General features: G+C 45.8%; 1 protein-coding gene and 1 long non-coding RNA gene across 2 annotated transcripts; one reads left to right on the forward strand and one right to left on the reverse strand.

Annotated features, from left to right (window-relative positions):
* Window positions 1–1,243: 1,243 nt before the first annotated feature.
* LOC121787803 lies at window positions 1,244–2,506 on the reverse strand. Its single transcript, XM_042186645.1, has one exon. The coding sequence runs from the start codon at window positions 2,504–2,506 to the stop codon at window positions 1,244–1,246; it is 1,263 nt and encodes a 420-aa protein (XP_042042579.1).
* Window positions 2,507–4,357: 1,851 nt separating this feature from the next.
* LOC121786450 lies at window positions 4,358–5,432 on the forward strand. The gene is made up of 2 exons (XR_006047185.1): window positions 4,358–4,723; window positions 4,853–5,432. It is a non-coding gene; the product is annotated as an uncharacterized LOC121786450 (long non-coding RNA).
* Window positions 5,433–12,816: the final 7,384 nt, after the last annotated feature.

Consider the following 12,816-nt stretch of genomic DNA (forward strand, 5'->3'; position numbering starts at 1 on the left):
AAAAAGAAGAGACAACAAGGTAACTTGTCTGCTTATCTACGTTGATGATATGATTATCACAGGAGATGACATAGAAGAGATCCAGAGGTTGAAGGAGAATTTGTTCAAAGAATTCGCGATGAAAGATTTAGGAGCACTAAAATACTTCTTGGGGATAGAAGTGTTGCGATCTAAACACGGAATATTCCTAAGGCAGAAAAAATATGTTCTAGATCTATTGGCGGAAACAGGTCTCCTTGAATGTAAGCCCGCAGACACTCCAATGGTCCCTAACCATGGTCTGAAGATAGAGGAAGGAGCAGAGCTCGCTGACAGAGAGAGATATCAACGGCTTGTCGGAAAACTTATCTATCTCTCACACACCAGACCCGACATTGCATACGCCGTGGGCATTGTAAGTCAGTTCATGCACCTACCTCAAGCGAGTCACATGGAAGCTGCATTGAGGATCGTGCGGTATTTAAAAGGAACTGTAGGATATGGGGTGTTCCTAGCAAAGAGAGAAGACTTGGAGATTGATGGATACACCGATGCTGACTGGGCAAGCAACCCGGTGGATAGAAAATCTACTGGAGGCTACTTTACTTTCATAGGGGGAAACTTGGTTACTTGGAGGAGTAAGAAACAGAAGGTTGTAGCTCTATCTAGTGCCGAGGCAGAGTTCCGAGGAATGAAGAGTGGACTCATGGAAATCCTGTGGCTCAGGAGACTGCTCACAGAAATTGGCTTCCCACCTACTCGGAAGAGTCAGTTGTTCTGTGACAACAAAGCTGCCATTAGCATCTCAGAAAATCCAGTCCAACACGATAGAACAAAACATGTGGAAGTTGATCGACATTTCATCAAAGAGAAACTAGACGGAGGCATCATTGAATTCCCGTTCACCCGCTCAGAAGAACAATTGGCAGACATACTCACCAAAGCTGTTAACCCAAGTTTGTTCAAAGAAGTGTTGACCAAGTTAAGCATTGGAGATACCCTTGCTCAACTTGAGGGGGAGTGTCAAAAGTAACAAATCAAGCGTACCAAATCAAGCATGATTAGAGGAGAATATATTTGATTGATATGAAATAAATGTGTAATACATAGTCTAGAATTAGATTGATCTATTACCTTATTTACATTGTACAATCTCCCTATAAATTGGGGAGATAACCGAGAGCTAATCAATGAAGATATACAATTCTCTTCTCTCAAAAGCTTCTAATATGCATCGCCTTTTCAAGTCTCTCGATTACCATCGTTAAGACTCTATCCCATCTCTTGATTCGTCACGATGAAAGCACAGCAACATTGGTTTTCCAAATATAGCAGAAATGAAGATAACCATTTTGCTAGTTAGAACAAAGAAAACAAGAACTCCACTGCAAATACTCAACAAAAATCTCTTTGCTTCATGAAGTAGCTTCCTAAACTTCTGTGATCGAATCTGCAAAGGAAGCGGCCTCTCTCTCCACTCCACCACCCGCGAAGTCCAATACTTTTCGATCCTGAATTCTTCTACAAAATTCCTCTGTCCAATCTCCGAGATCTTGAACCAAGCAGCAACGTACCATCTCATCAAAGGAGCAATAGTACCCAACGCCACGCCAACAGACTGTATGTACATAATCCAATTCATCGACCACTTGTAGTTAGATCTTGTACGGCCAAAATAACTGTACAACAACCTCACCCGTACATATGACTCCACCAACGTAAGAGCCATCAAAAGGCACATCAAACCAGAAGCACCAGAGATGACAGAACGCGCCATCACAAACTGAGGGCTGCCAGTTTCTGCCATCACCCAATATCGCCTCAGAGCCACTCTAAGCTCCTCAACAGTAAATCTACCCACATCCCTCCTCTCATTTGAGGCGACCCTGTGCATCTCTCGGTACTTGGACTCTACATACCCTTTGGTGGTCGGGACCACCATCGAAGAGAAACACAACAACATAACCAAAACAAGCATGAAACCAATAGCTGCTACTTCTTCAGCCAACACGACATTCCCATCAAGAACATCAAACGTCTGGACATTATGGATGCATACATTGACTGCAATAGTGATAACAAGAATGGCTAAAGCGGTTAGATTCAACAGAATCTCTTTTTTCTCCATGGAAGCTACAGATGTCATGAAATTGCCAACAGCGGTTGACATCAGGACTAGACTGCCTACGCTTGCAATCTTGTCGTTGGTTCCCATCATGCTACTTGTGAGATCCACGGTGAGCTTCATTGTGACGGTTAAGAGTGTCAAAGAAGTAGCGTTGAGAGAGAAGTACTTACACGGGAGCCATAGCTTCCTGCTTCGGAAGCCTCTGATAACATCAGCTGCCATAGCAAGGGCGCAGATGGCAGAAGCTGCTGCAATGTACATTCCTATCCATGGCATTGGTGCATCAAGATTGCGTTGTATCATAGCGTCGTAATCGTTGCTGCAGTCGTAGAGTTCTCCATAACACGTTTGGAGCTGGTCATGACAGTTACTGTTTCTCCATCCTTGGTCGGAATCCATTGACATCAAGATTGATTATGAAGGATTAGATGGAGAAAAGTGAAGATGCAAAAGTCTCTGCCTCCCGTTGACTTCATAAATGTGAACACTATACAAAAATAAAGGCTAGGGTTGAATTTCTATGTATACTAGTATTTACACCCGTGCTATGCACGGGGCATATAATTTTAAAATAATGAATATAAATTTTAATGAAATATAGAAACTAAGAATTAAAAATAATATAATGATTTACAAAAACATAAATGTGATTATAAATAAAATTGGATTATAACAAATCATTTTATCTTACTTAACCATTTTGATTTAAGCCCAGAAATAATTAAATTCGAAATCGGGCCTCATATTCACCGTGCACTACAGCCCCAATTTATTTAGAAGTAGTTGGGCTCGCATTTATATTTGCATAGCCCAAATAATTAAATCATGAGTCCAAATAAAGAAACCCAATTTATTTAGAAGTAGTTGGGCTCGCATTTATATTTGCATAGCCCAAATAATTAAATCATGAGTCCAAATAAAGAAACCCACATTCAAATACCCTAGGTCTTCTTCTTCCTCCCTCATTCACAAAAAAAAATGACTCTCCCTTCCTCCCTGCCTTGTCGCCGCCGTCCCGCCGCTCTACCAGCACCGTCGTCTCCGGCAATGTCCCCTTCCCCCTCTCGTCTCTTTATCCCTCCCTTCTCCGCCGCCCCCTCTCTCTCTCCCGATCTGCCGCCACCACTGTGTATGCACAGGCGGCGGCTTCACCGTCCTCATCCCGGCAGTCCGGCCGTATCCGGACAGCAGCAGTCTGCATTGTCTCTCTCTCTCGGTCGGCTTCTCTCCCCCTTCACCGTACCGCCGCCGCCGCTGCGGATCCGCCACCGCCGCGGATCTGCCTCCGCCGCCGATCTGCCCCCGCCGCCCAGCTTCCACTCCATCACCTCCTTCCTCTCCCACTCCTTCTTTCTCTCCCTCGGCTCTGCCGCCGCCGCCACTGCCGGCACCCCTCCCCCGCCGTACGTCGTTTTTCCGATAGGTATGTCGAGCAGATTTTGTTTTTCCACTCTTCTTTTTGTTTTATTTTCTAAAGATTTAATCTTTGATTTCAAGGTTTGGTGTTTAAAAGTGTTTCAAATCTTTTCCAAGAAGTTTGCATTTGGTTGGACTATTTAAGAAGCCACTATTGCTCTATAGGGCTGCCTTTTTTCGATCCAATGGTAGTCATTTATCAAAATGACCAAAATGGCAAACAAAATAGCTTCATAATTTCCCGCCAAAAAGGGCAAGTAAGTCTTTTCATTAAACTGACATTTTAGATTACGATAGATTCAGTTAAACTCAAGAATAATTAAAACTTTCGGTCATTCAATTGAATCGAATATAAAAAAATGTCTTTATTTTTATGAGGATGAAATATTAAATATTTTAATTAAATAAATATAGCATGAAAATTAAATTATATATTTATGTTGCCATTTAGTTTATAGATTAATTCAGAGAAGAAATTATTACAATGATGAATAAAATTTTAATTTTAACCCAAGTAGAAGCCAAATTAAACTCTTTAGCACAATTCCAATTTTAACTCAAATAAAAGGCAAAATAACTATACATAAACTTAATTACAAATATGAATTTAAATTAAAAAATATTTATACAAAGTCCAATAAATTAATAGTTCAAAATTAAAACCTAATTTTTAAAACATAAATATAATGATATATACGTAACACCCAATTTAAAACTATATTTTTATAATTTTTTTAAAATCATAAAATCCAATACAAATAAAGCCCAAATAATACATTCCTTAGACTAAAATTTCAACACAAATAAACATAAATAACAGTATACTCCCGGCCAAACCTAATTAATTGGTGAGGAGGCCCAATTTATACTCCCTGATGTACGCGACTTCTCCTTCACTCTCATTCTTTTTGTTTCTTTTTTTTTTATTAAAACTTCCCCAAATCAAAACACTATTCTAGGAAATCAGCGGCGCCTCTTCTTCTTCGCTCACCATCTCTTCTCTCTCGGCGAGTCGCCGTTCGCCTGGCTCGCCGGAGATTCACCAGCTCAGCCCCCCCTCCATTTCCTCCGATCCTTCTTTCTCTCTTTCACAAAACCAAATTTCCCAGTCGAGCCCTCGATTGAGAGGGGACAGCAGCAGCGGCTTCTCTCTCAAATTCGCCCGCCGTCGTTCCTCGCTTCCCCGATGAGTTCGTCGAAGTCGGCTTCTCCTTTCTCCGTCGATTTCTCCGTCTTTATCCTATCTTTCCAAATTTTTTGGCCTAAACTCTCCAGATCGGAGAGCTGAGGTAACACTCGTCGTTGGCATTAATACAGTGTTTCTGTCAGCGCCGCACCTCACCGGAGCTCGGCGGATTCGCACCGTCGGAATAGAGGGGCGTCGCCTTCCTCATGGCTGCCTGCGCTTCCCCCGGCTGTCTTCATCACATGGGGAGTCTACATCGCCAGTCTCAGCGAGCAGAGCGGCTGCTTGCCCCGCCTCCGTCTCGTCGATGCCCGCTGCCTGGTCGGCTAGCCGTTACATGCCTTGCGGGGTTCGTGTGGCGATCTTCGGGGCTCCCTCGCTGCCTAAGCTAAGTCATACCCCCTTTCCCGCTGTCTCATTGTCGTTGTTACTTGGTTACTATACTTGCTCTTGTTTTATTGTGAGCTGGGCAGTAGCTATGTGAAGTTGAGATTTTTGGTGTTTGAATTCGATCACTGCAGTATCACTGCAGTCGCCGCCTTGCCGCCACTGCCCCGCCTCCATCAGCCTTGCCGCCGTCACTGCTGCTCCAGGTCGAGACCGCCATTGACCTCTCGGCTCTTTCTTTCTTCTTCTCACCTTTCTCTATCTATGTTTTATTTTGCAGACTCAATGGTGCACTGGTTTATAATTATTTCAAAAGCTATCATTTCATTCGACCAACATTCCTCCAATTAAGCTCCGTTTGACAGCTTTGTAAAAATGCACATGCCACTAGCCAGTCAGATATTTCTCACATAATATATCTCATTTTCCCTCCAAAAATACGAAGAAAATATAATTGAATATAGTCAGTCCAACCTGCCATCCAATGGTTGGTCATTTTTCAAAATGACCAAAACGGCAAACAAAACAGCTTTAAATTTTCCTGCCAAAAAGGTCAAAATTGATTTTCCATCAAACTGTCACTTTAGATTAGTATAGATTTATTGATACATTTCTTAAAATTTTTATATTCGTAACAAACGAATATATCTATAAATGAGTACTTCCTCCGTCTGCCAAATATTGTCCAAGTGTGACTCGACACATGTTTTAAGAAATATGTATATTAAATTAAAAATTAATTTGTAATTAATATTTTATAAATATTTACTAAATTATCTGTCTCTGTCATATTGTTTGTAAATAGATTTATTCTAATTAAAACGTGTCAAAGTTTTATAAATTCAAACATGTAATGGGCGTTGTAATTCATGACATTATAGTGACGTTAGTTTTTTAGATATAATAAAGTACTAATAAATGTACATAAATTCTACAATATATAATTGTTGAATCTTTTAGATATTTTACTTTTTAAAACCGGTTCATGATTTGGAATTAGGTTTATACTCCATAAATCAGCCATTTATAATAAATATGGTTAGAAAACGTGTGCATTTTTATGAAATCAATGTCTCTCCCGTCTCTTTGTTACGGACGTTCTCCGCAACGGCCCCGGGATCTTCCTTCTCGATGGAACAGCGATCAATTCCCACGACAAACTCGCAGACTTGATCGAGAAATTTGCTGACTTGTGGACGTCTTCCACGCCGCAGCAAAGGATCGACAATAATTGACTTGTTGCAGAAGATAGGTTTAGGGAAAATATTTCATTCATATCCAATGTGTTGATGAAATACCCTATTTTATACTAGAAACCCTAGGGCGGTTCGACGTATCCTAATTCATCCGGGAAAGAACCGCAAAGAAAACCCGAACGGGGCTTATAAATCAGGCCCGACTCAACAATAAGTAAATTAATGTTTCAAAAATACTAAAACATAAAAGGAGAGAAATAAAAAAAGGAAACAAAAAGAAACGGCTAATTCTTGAACTTGTTCGGTGCCTTGAGCTTGTCTCTCGGCCTCAAGGATCTCTTCGACACAATCAATTCTTCACTTCGGCCATTCACGCATTGCGTCGTGCTGCTCGGCTGCGTCGTGCTGCTCGGCTGCGTCGTGCTGCTCGGCTCCGGAGGCGCTGCGTCGTGCTGCTCGGCTATTGTCGCCTCCAGCTCGGCATGCCGCTCTGCTGCGTCGTGCTGCTCGGCTGTTGTCGCCTCCAGCTCGGCATGCCGCTCTGCTGCGTCGTCTGGTGTCGGGGGTCTCGTATCATGCTCCAACGCTGGAAGTGATATCGGGGGACCCGTATCAACCCCCCCTCCGTTAGGAATCACCTTGTCCACAAGGTGAACTTCTGGAAACCGCTGACCAATCTCTTCCATCGGCTCCCAAGTAGGCGTGGAATCATCATCGTCCCACTGCACCAGCCCCTGTTTTTCTGGGCGTCCCTCACGCCAACTGACTCGTTCTTCCAATATTGCCACCGGACGTACCACCGGTCTACTCCCAACAAAATCAGGCGGAAGCTTCACGCCATCTACATCACCGTCCCCTGCCACAAACTCCCTCAAGAGGCTCACGTGAAACACATTGTGAACTCTACTACCCTCCGGCAGTCGCAATTTGTAAGCCACCGGCCCCACTCTCTGCAGAATTTCGAAAGGGCCATAATACCTCGGGGCTAGCTTTGCAGATAACGGCTTCGCAACAGAATACTGCCGGTACGGTTGTAGCTTCAGCCAAACCACATCCCCGACCTCAAACTCGACGTGTCGGCGGTGGCGGTTAGCTCCCTCAGCCATTCGTTGTTGTGCCCGCAAGAGATTCTGACGCAGGGTCACCAATAACTCCCCCCGCTGTCTTATAATGTCTGCTACGTTGGGAGGTGTCCTCGCAGACGGTGGGGATGCTACTAATGACGGTGGATCTCTCCCATACAAGGCGCGATAAGGAGACGTGCCCAACGCCGAGTGATGAAAACAATTTAAGGCTAGCTCAGCCCAAGGTAAAAAATTAGCCCACTTGGAAGGCTTATCCGCTGTAAATGCACGCAGATATTGCTCCAAGCCCCTATTGCGAACCTCCGTCTGACCGTCCGACTGTGGGTGATATGCCGTAGAAAAATGAAGTTTGGTGCCACTCAAACGCATCATTTCATCCCAAGTAGCATTAAGGAAAACCGAATCTCTATCCGACACTAGGGTCTTAGGGAAGCCGTGGTGTCGGACCACCGTATTCACAAAAAGCTGAGCGACTCGAAGAGCGTCGAATCTGGTGGGTAGAGGAGCAAAATGAGCATATTTTGACAGTCTATCCACCACCACCATAATAGCGGTATATCCGCGGGATTGGGGAAGTCCGGTGATGAAGTCCATCGATACATCCTCCCACACTTGCGACGGAACAGGCAGTGGCTGTAATAATCCGGCCGGCTTCCGAGTGGAGTATTTCGTGGACTGACACACCACACATTCGTTCACAAACGTCACTACATCCTTGCGCATCTTTGGCCAATAAAATCCCGCCGCCAACAGACGGAAGGTTCTCTCGTGTCCTGGGTGTCCCGCAATCGGCGAGGAGTGATGCTCTTTTAATAATGTACGCTTTGTCTTGGAATCAGCGCTCACGAGCACCCTGCGATGATAATATATCAACCCATCAGCCCACGCCAAATGTTGGGGTGCGTCTCCTGCGCCTATTTTCGCTGCTAGTTCCACCAAATCTGGCAGCGACGCCGTCTCTTCTCGGAGCACCTGCATCACATCTGGTATGGGCCTGGAAACCGCCACTAGCAGCTGCTCCTCGGCCCCGGGCAGTGTGGCGGAAGCTGCCACCTCGCGCGACGTCTCCGTGGACGTTCCTGCTGGCTGTACTTCCGTTGGATCGTGTTGGCGGGACAACGCGTCAGCCGCTTTATTTGTAATTCCACGCTTATATTCAATCACAAACTTGTATCCCATGAGCTTTCGAACATAGAGCTGTTGAGCTGGGGTCTGAACCACCTGCTGCAATAATTCCTTTAGGCTTCTCTGATCGGTTCTAATAATGAATTCACGGCCCAATAAATATTGGCGCCATTTCTGCACAGCCTCCACGATAGCATAGAGTTCCTTATGATATGTCGAGGCTATCCTTCTACGGGGGCCCAATTTCTTACTAAAGAAGGCAATTGGGTGATCGAGCTGCATTAGCACCGCGCCAATTCCCACATCGCAGGCATCAGTTTCCACATAAAAAGGTAATTCAAAATTTGGGAGTTGTAAAACCGGTGCCGAAGTCATTGCCGTCTTCAGTGCTGTGAAAGCGGTCTCGGCCTCGGGTGACCACAGAAACGCCTCCTTTTTTAACAATTCTGTAAGAGGTGCTGCGATCATAGCGTAGTGCGCGACAAACCGGCGATAGTAGCCAGTCAAACCCAAGAAACCCCGTAACTGCTTTACCGTTTTTGGCTTAGGCCACGCCGTCATCGCGTCCAATTTCGCGGGGTCTGCCTTGAGCTGGCCGTCGGCAATAATGTGCCCCAAGTATTCCACCGTAAAACTGCAAAACGAACACTTTGAGAGTTTGACAAAAAAGTTATTTGTGTTGAGCAGTTCCAGCACTGCCTCTAAGTGTCGTCCGTGTAGCTCAAGTGTCGGGCTGTAAATCAAGATATCATCGAAGAAAACGATGACACACTGTCGAAGTAGTGGCCGAAAGATTGCATTCATAGCCGCCTGGAAAGTAGAAGGCGCGTTCGTGAGGCCGAATGGCATTACGAGGAACTCGAAATGGCCGTCATGAGTTCTGAAAGCTGTTTTAAAGATGTCATCCGCGCTCATTCGAATTTGATGATAACCCGAGCGAAGATCCAACTTTGTAAAATATCTCGCTCTGCCCAATTCGTCAAATAATTCATCCGCCGTCGGTATAGGGAAGTGATCCGGTACGGTGGCCTTATTGAGAGCACGGTAATCAATGCAAAAACGAAATGTGCCGTCCTTCTTACGTATCAACAATACCGGGGAAGAGAAAGGACTATGACTGTGCCGAATAATGCCCTGCTCCAACATATCGCGCACCTGCTTCTCAATTTCAGCTTTTTGAAAATATGGGTACCTGTAAGGTCGAACATTGACTGGCTTTGGTCCTGGCAACAGGTGAATCCTATGGTCGAAAAGTCGTGGGGGGGGCATGCCGCGTGGCTGCTCAAAGACCGTCCGGTGCCGTGTCAAGACCTCCAAAATTTCGGCTGGGAGGTCAGAAGGAAAGGACTCCGGTCCCATAGAATCAATTGCCTCTGCCTGGCTGTCGATTGGCACAATTTCATAAAACTCGTGGTCGGCCGCCTGTGTCGTCAACATACATAACGAGTGCAATGAAATCTGTTTCGGCCTAGGCATCAGTCCTTGCAAAAATACCGAGTGACCCTCCTTAGTGAATTCCAATGTTTTCTTGACAAAATCCGCAGAAATTTTCCCCAGGGACTCCAACCAATGCATCCCCAAAATGACATCCGGTCCATGGTGGGCGAGAATATGAAGATCCACCAAAAATAAAGTGCCCTGCAGAGTTAATTTCGTGCCACGAGAAATATGAGTACAAAGCAAAGAAGCACCGTTACCTACAAGTACACGGAACGGCCGGATCGGGGTTAGCTCTAACTGGAGACCCTCCGCAACTCTCGGATGGAGGAAATCGAGTGTGGCCCCCGTATCGATCAGCACTCTCACTGTGGTGTCTCCTAATGTCCCTTGTACAATAAAAGGTTTCGAGCTTCCTCGACCATCCAAGGCGTGAAGGTGCGACAAATCTGCAGTAATGATCTCATCGTCGAGAAACTGACCCTCGGCACTGTCAGCCTGCGGGTCTTCAATTTCGTCGTCCATATAGCAGAGTAACTTCACTTTGCAAACGTGGCCCGTTACCCATTTTTCCGGACAATGGTAACAAAGACCTCGACGAGCTCTATCCGCCTTTTCAGCATTAGACACCCTAATCGGATTTGCTCGAGTTTTATCCCCGTCGCGACCCTGTGAGTCAGGTGGCTGGGTCGCTGGGCTTGGGTTCGAAACAGGGCATGTGGTAGGTCGCTGCTCCCTGCCCGACCATTGACGGCGAGGATATGTCGACGACTGATGGGGTCTCTCCTCTTGCGTTGCAGCTAGTCGTAGCGCCAACGCCATCGCCTCCGCCAAAGATTCAGGATGTTGCAATTCGATCTTCTCCTGTAAGGGTTGCTTGAGCCCTTGTATGAAAATTGGAATCAAGGCTGATTCAGATAGATCGGTCACCCGATTGAGATATCGTTCGAACGTCGCGTGATAATCAGCCACGGTGGACGTCTGAACCAATTTGGCGATCAAACCCGTGTAGTTTCTGAAGCTTTGAGGGTCAAATCGATGTCTCACGTCGTCCAAGAATTCTGGCCAAGTAACGAAGCCATTGGTATCCCGATAATTAAATATCCACTCCGAAGCAGGTGGGTCAAATAGCATGACTACATAATGTAAGCGCTCAGCCTCCGGGATTCGTTTGTGATCAAAATAATATTGTACTCGGGAGATCCAATTTGGCACATCCGACCCATCGAAGTGTGGTGCATCCATCTTCACGCCGTTTGAATGATCAGAGCCTTGGCGGTTAAATCGGTCGCGTCGCTGGGGTGGGTCCCAGCAGGTTACTGCTCGATCGTCGATCTCATCGTCGTCCCAATCATCGTGCCTCTGGGGAGGGTCCCAATTATCCCGACGGCGACCCGGTCTGAACCCCGTATCACCACGCCGTTGAAGGTTTCGGCCCCCACGGCCTTGGTTAAAACCATCACCAAAACGGTCACCGCGACCACCCCGATAAGATCTTCCACGACCCCGACCCTGTTGGCGGTAGGGACGGTCGTACCCCTCTCGTATACTCCGATCGGGCCGGCGGTAGTCCTCCCACTCCTGGTCGGCCTCGTCAAATTCAGTATCGTGGCCGTCCACATGGGTTGCCGGCAGTCGTTCCAAGTTGTCGACCCGGCGATCCATCTTATCGAAGCGCGCGTTCAATTGCGCAAACCCTAGCGTGACCGGATCTGTCGATTGATGCCTACCTCCAATCTCACCGGTATTCCGCTGACGCGTCGGCCCCAATTGCAGTGTTTCAGTCACCGGCACTTCGGACTCCATTAGATTTCGTTGTCACAGATGATGATGAGTTTCGGGATGAAAGCACCAGATGTTACGGACGTTCTCCGCAACGGCCCCGGGATCTTCCTTCTCGATGGAACAGCGATCAATTCCCACGACAAACTCGCAGACTTGATCGAGAAATTTGCTGACTTGTGGACGTCTTCCACGCCGCAGCAAAGGATCGACAATAATTGACTTGTTGCACAAGATAGGTTTAGGGAAAATATTTCATTCATATCCAATGTGTTGATGAAATACCCTATTTTATACTAGAAACCCTAGGGCGGTTCGACGTATCCTAATTCATCCGGGAAAGAACCGCAAAGAAAACCCGAACGGGGCTTATAAATCAGGCCCGACTCAACAATAAGTAAATTAATGTTTCAAAAATACTAAAACATAAAAGGAGAGAAATAAAAAAAGGAAACAAAAAGAAACGGCTAATTCTTGAACTTGTTCGGTGCCTTGAGCTTGTCTCTCGGCCTCAAGGATCTCTTCGACACAATCAATTCTTCACTTCGGCCATTCACGCATTGCGTCGTGCTGCTCGGCTGCGTCGTGCTGCTCGGCTCCGGAGACGCTGCGTCGTGCTGCTCGGCTATTGTCGCCTCCAGCTCGGCATGCCGCTCTGCTGCGTCGTGCTGCTCGGCTGTTGTCGCCTCCAGCTCGGCATGCCGCTCTGCTGCGTCGTCTGGTGTCGGGGGTCTCGTATCATGCTCCAACGCTGGAAGTGATATCGGGGGACCCGTATCACTCTTCCACATTTTTGCAAAGAATTGCGTGTACAGTTTTTTCTCATATCTCTTTCTTCCATATATTATTTATGTGGTTCAACTTCTTTCTCCTCGCGAAATAGATTAATGTCCAACATCTTACAATCTTCCCTGATTTGCAATTTCAGCACCGATCAAAAATTAGTATTTACGCATAACAAAAAATGTTGAATAAAAAGTGAAGAAGAAAGTGTGAAGAGCTAATCACCGAAAGTATCATACAGTCACCCTACCGAACTTTTCGGTATACTAAATTATGATATACCTATGTTTCGATATGGAATAATTTCAATAC

This window comes from Salvia splendens, chromosome 22 (assembly GCF_004379255.2).
Source record: "Salvia splendens isolate huo1 chromosome 22, SspV2, whole genome shotgun sequence".
Lineage (NCBI taxonomy): Eukaryota > Viridiplantae > Streptophyta > Magnoliopsida > Lamiales > Lamiaceae > Salvia > Salvia splendens.

Bases quoted from the DNA above. Each gene is read 5' to 3' on its own strand.
- LOC121787803 (XM_042186645.1), bottom strand. From the start codon at position 2,506: ATGGATTCCGACCAAGGATGGAGAAACAGTAACTGTCATGACCAGCTC.